The sequence below is a fragment of the Rhagoletis pomonella genome, unplaced genomic scaffold (genome assembly GCF_013731165.1).
Source record: "Rhagoletis pomonella isolate Grant_MI unplaced genomic scaffold, Rhpom_1.0 Rhpom_scaffold_00014, whole genome shotgun sequence".
NCBI lineage: Eukaryota > Metazoa > Arthropoda > Insecta > Diptera > Tephritidae > Rhagoletis > Rhagoletis pomonella.
In genome coordinates this window covers 10859455-10876045 of record NW_023458568.1, presented here as the reverse complement: position 1 = coordinate 10876045, position 16591 = coordinate 10859455, and the positions used below count along the sequence as shown (strand labels likewise).

At 37.4% G+C, this 16591-nt stretch overlaps 1 protein-coding gene across 4 annotated transcripts in view; it reads left to right on the top strand.

Annotated features, from left to right (window-relative positions):
• LOC118749220 (cleavage and polyadenylation specificity factor subunit 5) overlaps window positions 1-16591 on the top strand; it is a 590731-nt gene that overhangs the window by 336210 nt on the left and 237930 nt on the right. For 2 of the 4 annotated variants that reach the window (XM_036484011.1, XM_036484012.1), the window contains exon 1: window positions 942-1376. The exons of 1 other annotated variant lie outside the window; for it this stretch is intronic. In XM_036484011.1, the coding sequence (XP_036339904.1) occupies window positions 1240-1376 (137 nt within the window). In that variant the 5' untranslated portion in view covers window positions 942-1239. Of the gene's footprint in view, window positions 1-941; window positions 1377-16591 lie in introns of those variants that run through there. One more of the 4 variants, XM_036484009.1, reaches the window with a different exon arrangement.

The following is a 16591-nucleotide window of genomic DNA, read 5'->3' as shown; positions in this document are numbered from 1 at the left end:
CACAGAAAGGAGAATTCTACTGCCTGAGGGTTATAATCCCTAAGTGCGGCCGAAGGCCGCCTACGCAGAAAGGTGTTCTATGCAAAAGGTGTTCGGCCCCTTTTCTTTGGTACCACAGAAAGGAGAATTCTACTGCCTGAGGGTTATAATCCCTAAGTGCGGCCGAAGGCCGCCTACGCAGAAAGGTGTTCTCTGCAAAAGGGGTTCAACCCCCTTTCTTTGGCAACACAGAAGAGAATTCTACGTAGTACTTGGGATAATTTCTTTTATTTAAAAATCCCACGTTTTTCGTTAGTTGGGTTATATTCCACTTGAAACTGCTCAGTTTGCCTCGGAAAATTACGTTTTTACCCCATTTTCAAACGGTTCCCTAGGGGTCTGTGGGAGGTCCCCAAGGGGGGGTGGGGCTTTTCGTAATGTGGCGGCTATCCCCTTTCGAATGAGGGGGGTTTGGGGGGCCCGCCCCCTCCCCCTCCGCCCCCCACCCCAAAAACGGTGGGCCAATAACTAAACATTTCCCGTTATAATTCCATATATGACTTCATATAAGTATATTATTCACAAAATATTTATGAAAAAAAATAGCTTTTGGGGCACACTGCCAAGAAACAAAAACTTTTCTAAATGCTTTCCAGAAAAGTGATTTCTACTTTGTGTACTACATGACCACACTTTCCGCGAAAACTCTAATGGACCTGAGTACACTACATGTTCAGTCGGACTGAGCAGTCCACCACTCGAACGCACACTGGACTGGGCAGTCGGCCGAAAACAGGTTTCAGTTTTGCACATGCAAACAAAACGAAATAGAAAGTATGTTGTCTATGTGTGCGTATCAGTCCACCGTCAATCCTCGATTTTTGCGGACTGAAATGAGCGAGGTAAACTCGAACTCTCTACCCCCTCTTAACCAAACAAAACCGGTTTTAGGCGGACTGAGCAGTCCAGTGTGCGGATGCCCATTAACGGGCGTCATTTGTTGAGTTGCCGTTGCAATAATAAATGTGTAGAAAATATACTTACTCGATACCGAACAAAAAAGTATCGAGTAAAAAAATACTTGGTATCAAAAGAAAAGTATCGAGTATTTACTTGTATTTACTTGTATCGATTGAACCCTAGTTCTGGTCTGGTTCTTTGGTAAAAGTGCGTGCTTTCATTGTTGTGGATTTACAAATATCGTTGCAATAACTTTTAGTTTCTATTGAAATAAATTCTGCTTCGGATTATACGGCCAATATGTCACAGGTGTCAAATAAATCCGGGACCGGCTGGCCGAGAAGAAGTAGTCAGGGTCAAGTGGACGGCAGTGTAAATAATGGTTTGCAAAAATATTCATCTGGTCAGTGTTTGGCCATAAACCGGACAATCAATTTGTAAGTATATTGTTTGGGTTGAATATTTCGGGAAATATTTGCTTATAGGGAGTTTACATGATTCTACTTTCACAGGCGATTAGTTGAATCAAAAGTTGAACGAAAGTAGGCAGCCGACCAACTTCAATGAAAGCGATTAGTTGAAAGGCCGTTTACACCAGGCGATTGTTGCTTTCAAATAAAAATCGCCTGAAAAATCGCCTCATGTATATTCCCTATTATTTATACAACGATTTGTGGTTTGGGAGGAGGAGAAGGGGGTGTGGGCCCCCAAACCTACCTTAAACGAAAGAGGATGGACGACGCTCTTTGAAAGGTCAACGCTTCCCCCTCACCCGCCTAAAAACCCCTTGGGAGCTGTTTGATAATAGAGGAAATTTGGATTTTTTCCAAAGGGATTATAACCCTCACTTCTCCTTTCTCTGTTGCCGTAGAAGAGGTGCTGAACACCTTTAGCAGAGAGCATCTTTCTGCGTAAGCGGCCTTCGGCCGCACTTAGGGATTATAACCCCTTTAAAAAACAACTCATCATGTGCTTGTTTATTGTAAAACTGGCTAATTTTACATATTTTGAGGAAACTGATGGATTCTGATGCATTTGCAATTATAGCAACGGAGTAAGAGGGCGCTATGGTAATGGATTCACAAAGGTATGCGGAGCTGTCTGGCATAGTAACCATGGGCGCATCTATGTCAGCTTCTGGTTGAATTGTTGAACCACAAGCCAGAACTCTTCCTATGCCTTAAGCTCTGGTTCTCAATCCAGTAAATGCATTAACAGCTTCTTCCAAGCCTTTGAAAACATGCACTTTGTTAGGTCCACCACCTGTTGCGCTTGCTTCTGCCTTCGGCCGCGCTTAGGGATTATAACCCTTACTAAGTAGAATTCTCCTTTCTGTGTTGCGGGGAAGAGGGGCTTCCGCGTGTCAAAGGTATACAACATTTCTTGTGCATATCACTCCGGTTACCCCGTCCACAGTATTTTTGCGCAGAACCCACGTCGAAATTTTCAAAAAAGTGCATAGTGCAAACCGAGTTTATTAATAAGCTAGCGTTGGAAATTTGAAACATTTATCATAAATAAAATGTGAATCTTTTGATTACACGTGTAAAGCCCCTCCTCCGCCCCCACCCCAAAAACGATGGGTGGGCTACTAAACATTACCCAATCGTTGCGTTTCAGCGTTAACCAGGTATCTTCAATTATTGCGAAAAAAAATCGTTCCCACGACAGTCGGGTCTACGTAACCGGAACGACCCAGATTTCCACCCGTATGCTGTAATCCGAAAGTCTGTAGTTACGAATTCGTAGCTCCGTTCCGAAAATTCGAAAATTGGTATGTTGTAATCCCATCGTATCTATCAACGGCGTTGCCAACTAAAATAGTGAAATTCGAAGTTCTTAATCAGCTGCTTTGACACAAACAAATCCAAATAAATATATTCGCAAGTGAACAGTAAGTAAAATATAATGGATTCAGTGGCCGGTGCACTTTTGTCTCAGGAGAAAGAACGCGCTTCAGCCAACTGTTGCGTTAATATAAAAAGGAGATTGCTACGAGACAGTTCTGATCCATTTAGCTTAAATGATAAATGTATGCTCCCTCTTTTTAAGGGCGTCCATTCAACTAGATATTGTGCCGCTTTAATTCTTGCAACGCTTTCCCAAAATTCCACCACATCCTCTTTAGCTACTTTTACAAAGCCTCTGGCAATGTCCGGCCTTTCGCTCATGCATTCCACCATTTTTTCGTATTGCGAGCGATTTGTTATGATCTTGGACTTGATAATTTTGTTAACATTTAATAATACATTTTTTTATTCGCACTTCAACTTGCATACATATTTTTGCGTTTACACACTTTATTTTATTGATATTTTAATACATGTTGTTTCGCTCCGACACGAGTTGCTATTCGTACAAAATTTCCGACAAATACATAAAAATAGCAGCTACGTCGGATTCAGGCATACCAACATTACGAATTTCGAAGATGGCCTACGAATTTCCAAACTATGCTACGACAACACAGATTTCAGCATACCAATTTTACGATTCGTAGCAAAATCGAATCTACGACGGATTACAGCATAGGGGTGCTATATTTGGCCAAGGACTGTCACTCCAGCAACACTCCCCAAAAACTCTTTGGGGAACTTGTATGCTGCTACAACAACCACAACAACAACATTTATTGCGAAAACTAAAAGCCATTTACAACACTTTAAGCGTCATCCTATTTGAAAAAAAAACGTACTGAACCCACTCACAAGAGGTAGTAAAACCAGAAATATTAAGTATGTATAGATTTCGTTTATTTTATCCTAATGAAGGAAAGTATATCTGTATTTCTTATTACGATCTCTAAAATGTCTGTATCAGACGCGAGGTTAACGCATAAATGGGCCGAAATGGTATGCACACATTTCCCAGCAAATGCTATAGCTTTTTATTACAACGCTTTTATCAACTTGCAATGTTGTATGTCCAGACTAGAGATGGGCACGGGCCTAAATTTTCAAGCCCGGCCCAGCACGAGTGCAAAATCAGCTTTCAGAAACGGGACACGTCCCAGAACGGAAATAACCCAGTGGGAATTAGGAGCACGTAATAATACCTTATTAGCAACTTACTCTTCACCTGGCAGTCATTACCATTTCCCTGCCGAACGTCCCTTACTTTTACAAAGGCATGGCCGCCTTATGTAAATAGGAATTTAGAATGTACATTTGGTATCAGACATACTTCTGAGCCGCTTTACAAAGTAAGTTACTAGTAATGCAGAGCAGTCGCTCGGAGTAGTTCGGTGCTTGGAAATAACTTCGGCTGCACGTTATTTTGCAACTGACAACGTAATGTGTCTTCGGAGGTGTTCATTTTGCCCTTTACTAGTAGATGACATTGGCCATGATGACAATTTTGGTACTAAAAACTGAAACAAAACATGGCTTACCTCGCAAGGTGCTTACCTATTTTCCCAGTGGGAAAGAACCAACTTTTATTGAATGTATACATATCTACATATTTTTAATTATGTGTTTATGTATGTATATTTACTTAAGCGAATCAATTTTTTACATCAAATATGTTTATAATATATTTTCTGGGAAGTAGAAAAAGTGGAAAGTTTTAGGTACAGATATGTAAACAAAACCACAAAGTATCATATTTTTTTCTATCGGTTTCCAAATACTTCTTTTTTAGCTTTTCTCTTATCAAGAGTTTTAAATATGTACTATTTTTTTTGTATAAAAACAAAAGCTTATCTAAATTTTTAATATTAGCAACGGGCTTTTTCGTGCTTTTATGAAATTTTACTGAACGCCCATGCACGCACGAGTTCGTGCTGACAGCAAATATTCCCGCCCGTACCCGCGGGCTTCCGCAGGGGCCCGCCGGGCCCCTACCAAAAGCCCGGCACGTGCCCATCTCTAGTCCAGACCACCATTTATACTAGGTGCATTCTTTTGCAACCGAGCTACAAAGGAACACTCTCTTAAATTTTTTTTTTTTGTAATTATATTTGCATTTGTTTGTTGGATCTGCTTACTTTACATCTATTAAGCCTAACAACAAGTTTAAAAATCTTACGTCTAATTTTACAATAATGTAGCTCAAACCCTGGGGTTGAGCCCTGTTGGTTTAACGTCGCTCAATTAAAGGCTGGTAAATCTCTTCTTCGCAGGCGTGATATATTTGTTGTACTTGCCAGTGGATTTGGGTGGTTACGCAGTTTTATTTTGTATTTTTCTCTGCTGCTGTCGATTACAGATTTAACCATCGGTATACAAAGGTCTCTATGTATATTTTCATTGCGGACATACCACGGTGCTCCCGTTAAGGCCCTTAGCGTTTTAGATTGGAATCTTTGGGCCCTGTCAATGTTGGTTGCACAGGTTGTTGTTGTTGTTGTAGCAGCATACAAATTCCCCAAAGACTTTTTGGGGAGTGTTGCTGGAGTGACAGTCCTTGGCCAGATATAAATCTGGGTCGTTCCGGTTACGTAGACCCGACTGTCGTGGGAACGTTGGTTGCACAGGTCGTACCCCACAGTTGAATACCATACATCCATATAGGCTTAATTATATTAGTATTAGTATTATATAGTAGTATTAGTATTATATACAAGTACTTTATAATCTAGTTTCAGTTTTGATTTACTGTTTATAAGCCAGTTCACGCTAGCTGACTTTAGCTTCATTTGTGTAATCTTGGTTGATATGTGTTTGCGCCAAGTTAGTCTCCTGTCCAAGTGTATTCCTAGATATGTCACCGCATTGGCTTGTGGAATATAGACATTATTTAATTTGATTGGGGGGCATACTTGCGGTCTGAGTGAAAATGTTCTATGTTTACTCTTCTGTTCGTTGACTTTTATGCGCCAGTTTGCCAGCCATTCTTCAATGCGTAGTAAATTTTCCTCTAGTACTCTTGAAGCTCTGTTGGGACTTTTATTACGACTTACTAAGGCGGTATCATCAGCGAAGGTGGATGTGAGTATATTCTTGCTAGTTAGAATATCTGAAGTGTAGATGATATACAGCATAGGCCCGAGTACACTACCTTGAGGAACGCCAGCCGTTATCGACATGTCTTCTGAAGTGAAATTAGATACTTGAACAGCAAATTTTCTGTTAGTTATGTATGATTCAAATATTTTGTGGAATTCCGGCGGCAACAATTTTTTAATTTTATATATAAGACCGTCGTGCCACACTTTGTCGAATGCTTGTGCCACATCGAGAAAAATTGCAGAGCAGTACTCTCTGAGCTCAAATGCCCTTCTGATTTCATTTGTAATTCAATTTACTTGTTCAATTGTACCATGTTTTTCTCGGAAGCCAAATTGGTGTGCTGGTATTAAATTGCGTTCATCGAGAAAGGGTGATATCTTTGATAGGAGTACTTTTTCGAATACTTTGGAAAGACAGGGCAGTAAGCTTATTGGTCTGTATGAGAACGGCTGTGTTGCGTCTTTTCCAGGTTTGGCTATCATGATTATCTTCGGCCTTTTCCATGATTTCGGAAAGTAACCGAATTTGAGGATAGCGTTGAAAAGGTCAGAAAGAATTGCTAGTGCAACATTCGGTAGCTCTATTAGAATTTTCGGAGTTGAAAATCAGCGCCCGGCGATTTCTTTGGATTAAGCTGCTTTACTATAGCTTTTACTTCTAAAGAGTTCGTCTTGCTAGGTGTGTATAGCTCATTTGTATTTTTGGTTAGCCGTGGCAGCCTGAAGTTGTTCGTTGGACAGTTTGGCTGAAACACATTCTTTAAATGGTGTGAAAAACACTCGGCTCTCTCCTGCTCACTACGAGCCCAGGTTCCACATTGGTTCCTAATTGGCATTTCTGTAGCCACTGGTGGTTTGAAGTATTTTAGCGATTTCCATAGAGAGTATCTTTCAGTAGAAGTCGGGGAAAGCTTCTTAATGTACCTTTGCAAGTTGCGATCCTCTGCACGTTTGAGTGCTTGTTTCAGTTTTCTACTGGCAGCTTTATACAGTAGGCGCCGCTTTTCTGCCACAAGTTTTTCTATTTCGGTATTTGTAACTGATGTATGCATAGGTGGTACTTGGACTTGATTTGGTGTTGCCAGGCCAGCGGCTGAAGTAAAGGTTTCTTTAAAATGTTCAACAAGGGGGTCTATATTACGCACGCAGTTAAGTGCAGCGTTTAATTTAAGGTGACTACTGATGTACTTTTTATATTTAAGCCAGTTGGTGTTATTTGAAGTTAGACGAGGCTCAATTTCGATATTTTGGGTCTGTTCATATAGCTTTATTAATATAGGGGAGTGATCGGATGATAGTTCAGGTAGAGTTTCTGCTGTTATGTTATATCTGTATATGTTTCTTGTAATTGCGAATTCTATTAGGTCTGGTATCTTCTTTATATCGGTAGGCCAGTAAGTAGGTTTACCAGGAGATGTGACCTCTAGTCTATTGTGCCTGTTTATAATGGTATTGTATAGCTGCCGCCCTTTTGGGTTAATAAGGCGTGATCCCCAGTACGTATGCTTTGCATTGAAGTCGCCTCCTGCCAGGAATCTATTACCCAGGCTATCAAAGAAATCTTTAAAGTCATTTTCAGAAATTAAAAATCGCGGTGGGCAATAAATAGCCGATAGATTTAAGTCTCGGTCGCGGTTTCGTAAGCATATGGTAGTTGCTTGCAGACAGGCTGTTGCTTCTGACTCTAGAATATTGTGCTTTAGACGATTTCTAATCAGCACCGCTGTGCCTCCATGAGCTTTACCATCTGGGTGATTTGTGGCATAGAATTTGTATCCAGTAGCTCGTTTCTGTAACACTTCTCTACCAAGGCGAATTGAGATATGAATTCGCCGCCCTGTTCTCTACTGCTAATGAGTGGTAGAGAATGACGTATATTCTCTATCAGTAGAGAAATAATCGGTAGAGAAGAGTTACAGAAACGAGCTACAGGTATGGAGAAATTATATTTATTTGTTAAATGTGTCCCGGACAGTAGCATAACATCTATGTTGTATTCAGTGAGAAATTGACTGAGTTCTAATCTACGCTGGTTTACACCGTTAGCATTCCATACACAAATTTTCAATTCACTCATTTTTTATTCACTAAAATTTGCAACAATTGGTTTGAGCCTTTATGAGGTCTTGAATCATATTTTGCATAGTAGACATGAATTGAGTCATACAATGAGTAAGATTCAATATCATTCCTTCGTTGCCACAAGTAGGGGGGTTCGGCTGCATTTGCTCAGTATTATTCCTTTGAATATTTGCAAATGTTCTTGATTGGAGTTTGATTTCGCCGTGCTTGGCTGCGTTTGTAGTTTTAACGCGTCGGCAAAAGAAACGTTGGGAACTCGCTGCGCATTAGCAAAAAAGGCTCCTGGTGTAGTGGTTGATGGCGTGAGGTGTTGGTATGTATAAGAGCTAGTTGGAGTGGTGGAAGAGCGTACGGCTGTGTTGCGCTGATTCATGCGAGACTTTAAGTCTTTGTATACAGGGCATCCCCTATAATTGGCGGTGTGGTTACCTCCGCAATTACTGCATTTCTTTACAGCCACATCATCTTTGATAGCCTTGCAAGAAGCGGAAGCGTGAAGGTCGCCACAGACAACACACACTGGGCGCAAGGTACAGTATGTTCTGGTGTGCCCAAATACTTGACAATTTGTGCACTGTACGGGACCGTTTCGCTTGTGCGGCTCCTCCACTGTTATTCTTCGGTGTAGAAGGTAACGTAGATTGTAGATTGGGTGCACTGCGTTTTTATTCATTGGCTTTGTTTCTGGCTTAAGTTCTACCTTAAACATAGGTTGAGCGATTTTTGCTCTGTTGATAATATTGACAACATTTTTAACAGAAAATCCTGTTTTCTTTAGAGCATGAGCAATATCAGCAATGGGTACACTTGATTCTATACCTTTTATTACTACTTGCAGTCCTTTGCTGCTTTTGAGCTGGTACGTATAGAAGTTTTTCTTATCTTCATTAAGGTGTTTGGTTACCAACCGGTAATTTTCTTCAGTTAGAATCTGAAGCTTGGTCTCTTTAATATTGTCCTTGGTAACTGATGTTACGTGGAACGTATTGTCTCCAAAAAGCTGAGTTAATTTATTCACGAGCTCACTACAGTTTTGCTCTCATTAATAAATTGGGGGCGGTTTGGGTTTGGCTTTAGAAACTTCATTCGGCTCTTTGTCACATTCATTGTCCAGAATCGCAAACTTACTTCCCAGTAGAGGGTTAATCTCAGTGGTTTTCGTTTTTGCAATTTTTGATGGGTTTGCAATTTTTTGCTGCTGTGGGCTTAATTTTCGTTTGACTTGTATATACCTATCAATACCCGTTTGAGTCAATGTACGGGTTGTTGGATTAAGTAGGTCAACTTGCGCTGAGCTGCGTTGCTTGGCTTGGGCTGGTGCCGAAATTTCCGTTTGTGCAGGTGTGGGTGAACTGCGTTGTGAAACCGCTGTCATTGCTGAAGTCGTGGTTGTAGTCGTTGTTGTGAGAGCTGCGCTTACCGTTGTTACTGTGCTTGTTGCTAAGCTAGTGCTTTGTTGTTGCTTTAGAACAACTTGGTCTACCAGAGACATTGGCGACTGTGCATGCCAAGGCTTTTGGGGGGAGGGAGAGAACGATTTATCGCGATCAGCATTGTTTGTGGGGGAAACGAACGAAAAGTAAGCATTTCGTCGATCAGCTGAATGCTTTTGGTCAGCTTCTGTTACGGCAAGGTTTATTTCACTGCACTTGGTGCTTGTTTCACTACTATTCGGTAAGCGCGGTGGGGCCGGAGCTGGTTTTATTTTATTGTATGTTGGCACATTTATTTGAATTTCTCGCGGCATTGCGAAAATTCTGAAAAAGTAATTTATAATTATAGGCAAATAAGCAGAAAGCTTATTTATGCCTAGTATTGTCTTTTCGCGTTGGTTCTGTTTTTTTTCTCTTTGCTTTACGTGAATTATTAATAATTTCTCGGCGGAGCGATTAAAAAACACGTCCGCACAGGTTGACAGTCAATCGGTAATCAATACTCTCTTAAATGACGAAATACACGCAAAGCAACAACACAAACTCGGCTATTTATCGGAGCTCAGTCAGGTCGGTTAAGAAATACACGACCTGAAGGCTAGTGTTAAGTGAAAAAATTGATCTATTGTGAATTGTTAATGGGAAATTGGAGAGGGAAAATTTTTTTTCCTTATATACGTGATTTATATTTTAAATAAGTATATATATTACGCAAATACCTCGCATAATTACTCATTTTAATTTGTTTTTGTATTTAAATCCCGTTAAACTAATCACATGTTTCTTACCAGCTACCAACAGGGTTGCTTAAGTAGCTAAAAGGAAATTTTACCCGAGTTGAGCGTTCTTTTGTCGCTCGCTTACAAGAAAATTCAGCTACTATAAATGTAGCAAAGCTATTTATTATTTATTTAGATATCAACCTAGTCTAGATATCAACCTCGTTGTAGGCATCATATCAAGGAGATACAATTAGAAGACTCTAGATGTCGCCCCGCCAGAAGAAGTTAAATATTGCGCCTGAATATATGGACTATTTACATACGCTACAGCGGAAACGTTCGACACGCTATTGCTTTAAATTAAATTAACTGCTGCTATATGTATGTATGTACATACATGTACTAAACGTGCGCAAACAACATTTTGCTTGCAAAATGCAAGTTGAATTATTTTAATGTTGCAAAATTTTATACAGACAAGACTAAAAAGTAGAAAATAAATAAAATAAAATAAACTTTTTAATATACAACGATTTTATAAATGGACTAAAAATTAGAAAATAATTTTTCTCAGTCGAATAGAATTTGTTTTGATAACTTTTGATTTTGAAATTTTAGCAAAAGTTATTATAGACCGTTTATGAGATTGAAACTTCAACTTTCCTTAATTTTTCGGCTGGGAAATATGCGTGTCCAAACTTGACAAACTTGAACAATATTTTTTTTTTTCAAAGCAGAAATTCATATGTGCAATTCAAATTGCTACTGTAAGAAAAGGGTTTTATATTTCGTTATTTTTTTTTTCCGTTACTTAAAATTAAGATTATTCATTGTTTTGTTGTATTTTTTCGAATTATGTTTTAAAAAAATTGTTAAAAATAACTAAACTAACCCCTTTTTTGTACAAGTGTAGTTTTCAAAATAATTTTTTTTTAAATGCGCAAAGCGCTTTTAAATTTGACAGTACTGCAATAAAGTATATTCCTTCCTTATTAAGAATCCGAGTTCAAAACCAAAAGCACTTTGCGCATTTTTAAAGAACTTTGTTTTAAAAGTTTCACTTTCATTTTAATTAAACGCAAAAACATATCGACTGCTGAGTGGAAGATCGACCTATCTCGGCAGACAGCTCGAAAACTCCCCATCTCAAAAAACTTTTCAAGAACGCCCTATTTCAAAATTCGTCTCAAAAACGGCCTATCTCAGCTGCCGATTCAAAAACGCCCTATATCAGCGCATTTTCAATACATTTTGAAGTGAGATAGGGCGTTCTTCAACCAAATTCTGAGATAGGGTGTTTTTCAATAAAATTCTGAAATAGGGCGTTCTTGAAAAGATTTTTGAATAGGGCGTTTTCCAACTGGCTGCCGAGATAGGTCGATCTTCCACTCAGTCGATATACTTCTGGTAAAGTTTAATTCTGTTGTATTTCGAACTTAAACTGAATAAAAAGCGGATTTAGTTCTAACAAGAACTTTAAAATCTTTAGAGAGAATCGGATTTAGTTCGAACAAGGACTTTAACAACTTTAGAGATATTTATAGGAAAACAAGTCTTGCTGACAATTTAGAATACGTTTTTAATATATTGTTAGTTTCATCAAATCCTCTAATTACTTGCTCGCGCTTGTTGTCAGTGGTCACATACCGGAGACCTTTCTTTGCTGAAGCAATGGAGTTAGTACAACTTGAAGCGAACAATATTAGTTTAACAGGGCTTGGATGGGATTTACACTGGCGGCAGAAATAATAGACTCGTCGTACTTTGGAGAGTTTTGGCTATATATCTTTGGTTTATTTTATGTTTAATATTTTTTATGAAAGCCTGGCTAGTTTTACAACAAACACCATATTATAAAAATTCGACAAATTTTCACCAAAATTTCAAACTTTTTATTCACGATGACTGCTTCCCTTCATACTGCATGGAAATTGGAAAAACCGAGATTGTTCGCTTTGACTTGATAAAAGGACCAAAATGCTTTGGGATTAGATTTGATGTTATTTTCAAAACCCATTAGGTATTTATTATATAAAAACTTGTTTAAACAGCTGAAATCAACCATATATTTGTTGTTGTAGCTGAATACTACCATTATTCTCAAATAGTCTAAAAAATGTATTCCGTAAATTCTAAAAATTTTTTTAATCTCTTATTATACCATGGTAATTTGAGAACACGACTGGAAAAAGTTTTGATGTTTTCTCTGATAATTTGAAAAAGTTGAGATCTGAATTTATCACAACAGTCCGGGAGACTACGCCCCATGAATAACCTTTCCCAATATACGCCAGAAATTATGTTATTTAAATGATCAAAGTCGGAACGTGAGCAATTAAAATTATGCTTTTCAGTTATAGATATTGGATAGTCTGACCTAGATAGCTTTAACCATAAGTCATTTGAAATAAATATAAGATCTAAAATCCTATTAAGCTCATGTCTTAATTGTAAGCTAAAGAATCCATCGATTAAATAAATTTCCCTGGGGCAATTCACATTACTAAGAATAAGCACTGTATCATCCAAAAGGCATGACCATATAATTTTGCTAAAATTATAGTCACCAAGTATACACAATTGGGCTTCCTTATTTGCAAGTGATAAATCTAAAACATTATCTACATGATCAAATTATAGTTTCTCTGAACTGTTAGATGGTATATAAGATACACAAATGATTAGCTTCGCCCTATCACCATCGATAGATACCAGACAACAGCATGAGTTTACTCACATCCATCAAAATAGTATGAACTCATTGCTGTGAACTGTATACGGGTAGTGAGAAACACCGTACAAACAGTGAGATTCATAGTTAGTTTTGAAATCAATGTTTAGCTGCAGTGTACTCATTTGATTTCAAATATGGCATTGATATACTCTTTCCAAATCAAGTCAAGCGAGTGAAAAACGCTGTTATGAAAAGCAAGTCGAGCAATCAAACGACACTCATTGACTTCAAACAATTAGTAGAGAATACGATAATTTTGAAAAAATGGATATTAATGAATTATTATTTTTTTAATATATTAGTTTTACTAAATTATTTAATTATCCACCTGACGTACATTTATATAACTAGTCTACAAAAGAAATGCACGGTTACCTCAGAAGACATCGGCTTTATAAGAGACTTGAAAAATAAGTTGCTTTATTATTTAAAAACAGTTGCTGTTGAAAACTTAACAGATTTGCACAAAATTGCGCTTTTTCACACAAAATAAAAATGTTTACAAATTATGAGAACGTTAACTGAGAATTCTGACAGTTCAACGGAACCACAAATTGCGGGTACACCTTTGTTATCTTCAGACAACTTTGGGCTGTTTTCAGGCATATATGTAATACTTCTATATTGATAGTAAGCTAACATCTCAATGTGTAAGCATTCCGAAATCAAAGCGAGACAGTCTAGTACTGTTTTTATCAATGTATTGTGTACTTGAGTGCCGGTTTTGTAAATGTGTCGTGTACATGTTTATTTATAAACGTATGTGTTCCTTTTCTTTCGTACGTGTTTATTGATATATCTGTACTGTAGTGTTTTCGGACGGTACTAGCTCTTACTGCCAATATAGGAGTATTACATATATGTTTTCAGGTCTTCTTAAACAACCTACCTTTATGAACTGAGAACTGATAAAGCTACTGCAGAGCTGCGGCGATATGAAAATATTGAGGTATATTTTCATACGGACTTCGATATAATTAATTGGTGGGAGGTACACAAATGCGAAATGCCGCTGCTGCATAAACTCAGTCGTAGAGTAATAGCCACTCCTTCAACTAACGCATCGTCAGAAAGAGTTTTTTCTTCTGCTGGAAATGTTATTTCTGACAAAAGATGCTTTTGTCAAATGATGATGTCCTTAATCAGTGGATATTTTTGTATTATAATATGCAGTTAGACAACCAATAAAATTAACAAGAATTGTCTTTACAAATTGTTTTACTTTGATACTTTCATTACAGCAGTTATGGCATGCGCTTGTTTTTCCAATCAAGCACTTTTTATTTGAATCGAGCACTTGATAGTGTGAATTACTCACTCAACTGACAATGTTTTTTCAATGCTATCGCACGTTATGTTTGGAAATAAATGAGTGCGAGTGTGTGCAGATGTGAAAAGAAAGCGAGTGACTTAAAATGTATTTTGAGTGTATCCATGCAGCTCTCTGATAGATACACATAGCTGGTCGAGTTGAGAATCAGCATTTTTTAGGGTAACGACAGCGGCGCTTATGCCACTTTTTATAGCAATGAGAACACCACCTCCCCGAGTGGTATCTGTCGCAGTACTGTCTCTATCCTTGCGAAAAACAGTAAACAAATTTCGATCGAAGAACTCCTCATTGCAAAAATTCGCATTAAGCCATGTCTCCACCAGAACAATAGCATCGAAATCACTGTGTGTTGTAGCAAGATATATGTACATCATTTGCTTTGGTTCTCATACCAGAAATATTTTGAAAGTAGATTTTAAGTGAATTACTCTGTGAGACAAATGGTAGGGGTCAGTGATCGGGAAGGGTTCAAACTACCGGGGAAAGTTATATCGGTAAAAAAGAAGTTATACGTGTCCCGGCGTTTCGCTGGGTCACGTCTAGGAATCGAGATATATATATAACTATCATATAGGGCAAATTGTCACCTTTGGTGGTCTTTTTTTGACATAACTCGAGAACCACTAGTCCGATTTTGCTCAAACATTTAAAAAAATTAAAAATTACAATTCCTTTAATCTGTTCATATAACGTTTTTCTATATAATCAACAGTTTTAAAAAATTTAATATTTTAGGCAAACAAATTTTTTTTCTTCATACATTTATTTTTACCGGCAAAACTGTTGATTATATGGAAAAACGTAATATGAACAGATTAAAGGAATTGTAATTTTTAATTTTTTTCAATTGGTTTGAGCAAAATCGGACTAGTGGTTCTCGAGTTATGTCAAAAAAAGACCACCAAAGGTGACAATTTCCCCTATATGATAGTTATATATATATCTCGATTCCTAGACGTGACCCAGCGTAACGCCGGGACACGTATAACTTGTTTTTGACCGATATAACATTTCCCGTTGGTTTCATCCCATCCCGATTTTGACTGTCGCATAGTGTTATTTGACTCGGGAGGATGAACTAACTTGGGGGAAGTTAGTCAACTAACTTGGGGAAGTTTTAGTATAATGAAGTGTGAGTTTTAAGTGGATAGAAAATACCATTGATTTTTGACAATTTTTTTTGTTAACGATAATAGCCATTGTCTTCCATATAAAAAAATTGTCAAGCACACTTTGTATGGGAAAAAATGCGTGACACCGTCAGCAAAAAAAATTTAAAAAAATCAACGGTATTTTGTAGCTAAATGAAACTTCAACTTTATTATACTAAAATTGAATGGGCTACAAAACTACATACCAAAAACTTTACTAAAAATTCTAATTAAAAAGTTTGCGATTCTATTATATCTGCCGCCACTGTATATTCCGACTGTGAGGAAGAAGTGTCACAGTTTTCAATATACATATCTGTGGTCTAAGCAATAATCGCCTAAGTCGAAAAACCTGAATTCGAGAAAAAACGCTTTAAAGATTTGGATTGTAATGTTAACCTTATGGGGAAACCCAAATATTTTCATCTATAACTTTCTTAAGTCGACTTAGGCGGTTATTGCTTATGACCAAAGATATAATGATTATCATAAATATAAGACACCCACATATTGACAACTTTTGACTATTTTGTTATTATTATTTAGTTTTAATTATTTTTTTATAAAACTATAGTTTATTTATTCATTTATTCATTCATTAACGCCAATCGGCTGTACACTAAATAGTTATTAACTTGTATAATTAACTACGTATACATAAGTGAAAGGTAACAATTTAATTAAAATACCCTAGATTTGTACAAAAAACTGATAACGAAACCCCAAAAAAGTTAATGTCTGCATATCGACTATTGACTGTATTAGCTATTCGATTCCTTGGTCCGCAGCACATATAATTTTTTGCAATTTTTATTGTACCTAATAACCTTTTAGAGCTCAAGCCAGGATTATTACAAACTGGTCCAAATTGTTTATTTCTTGACAAAAACCGAATAAATCTAAGTTTCAAACTTGGTAAAAATATAGATATTTTTTTAAATTATTTATTTAAAAAAGATTTTGAGTACGTATTTTTGTAGCCCATTAAATTTTAGTGCATTAAAGTGCACTGCATTGAAGTAGCTAGGACATACCGTTGATTTATGGCATTTTTTTTGGTGAATGTGTCGCTCATTATCTCTATATAAAAAAATCGTCGAACATACTTGGCATGGAAAAACGTACATATGTATGTCCTAGCTACTTCAAACTTGCACTTTAATGTACTACAACAATGCCGGCCAAAGCGTGCACATTGTGTAGTTTTTCGTTCGTCTTTTCACACCAACAACAACAACAACTGGTG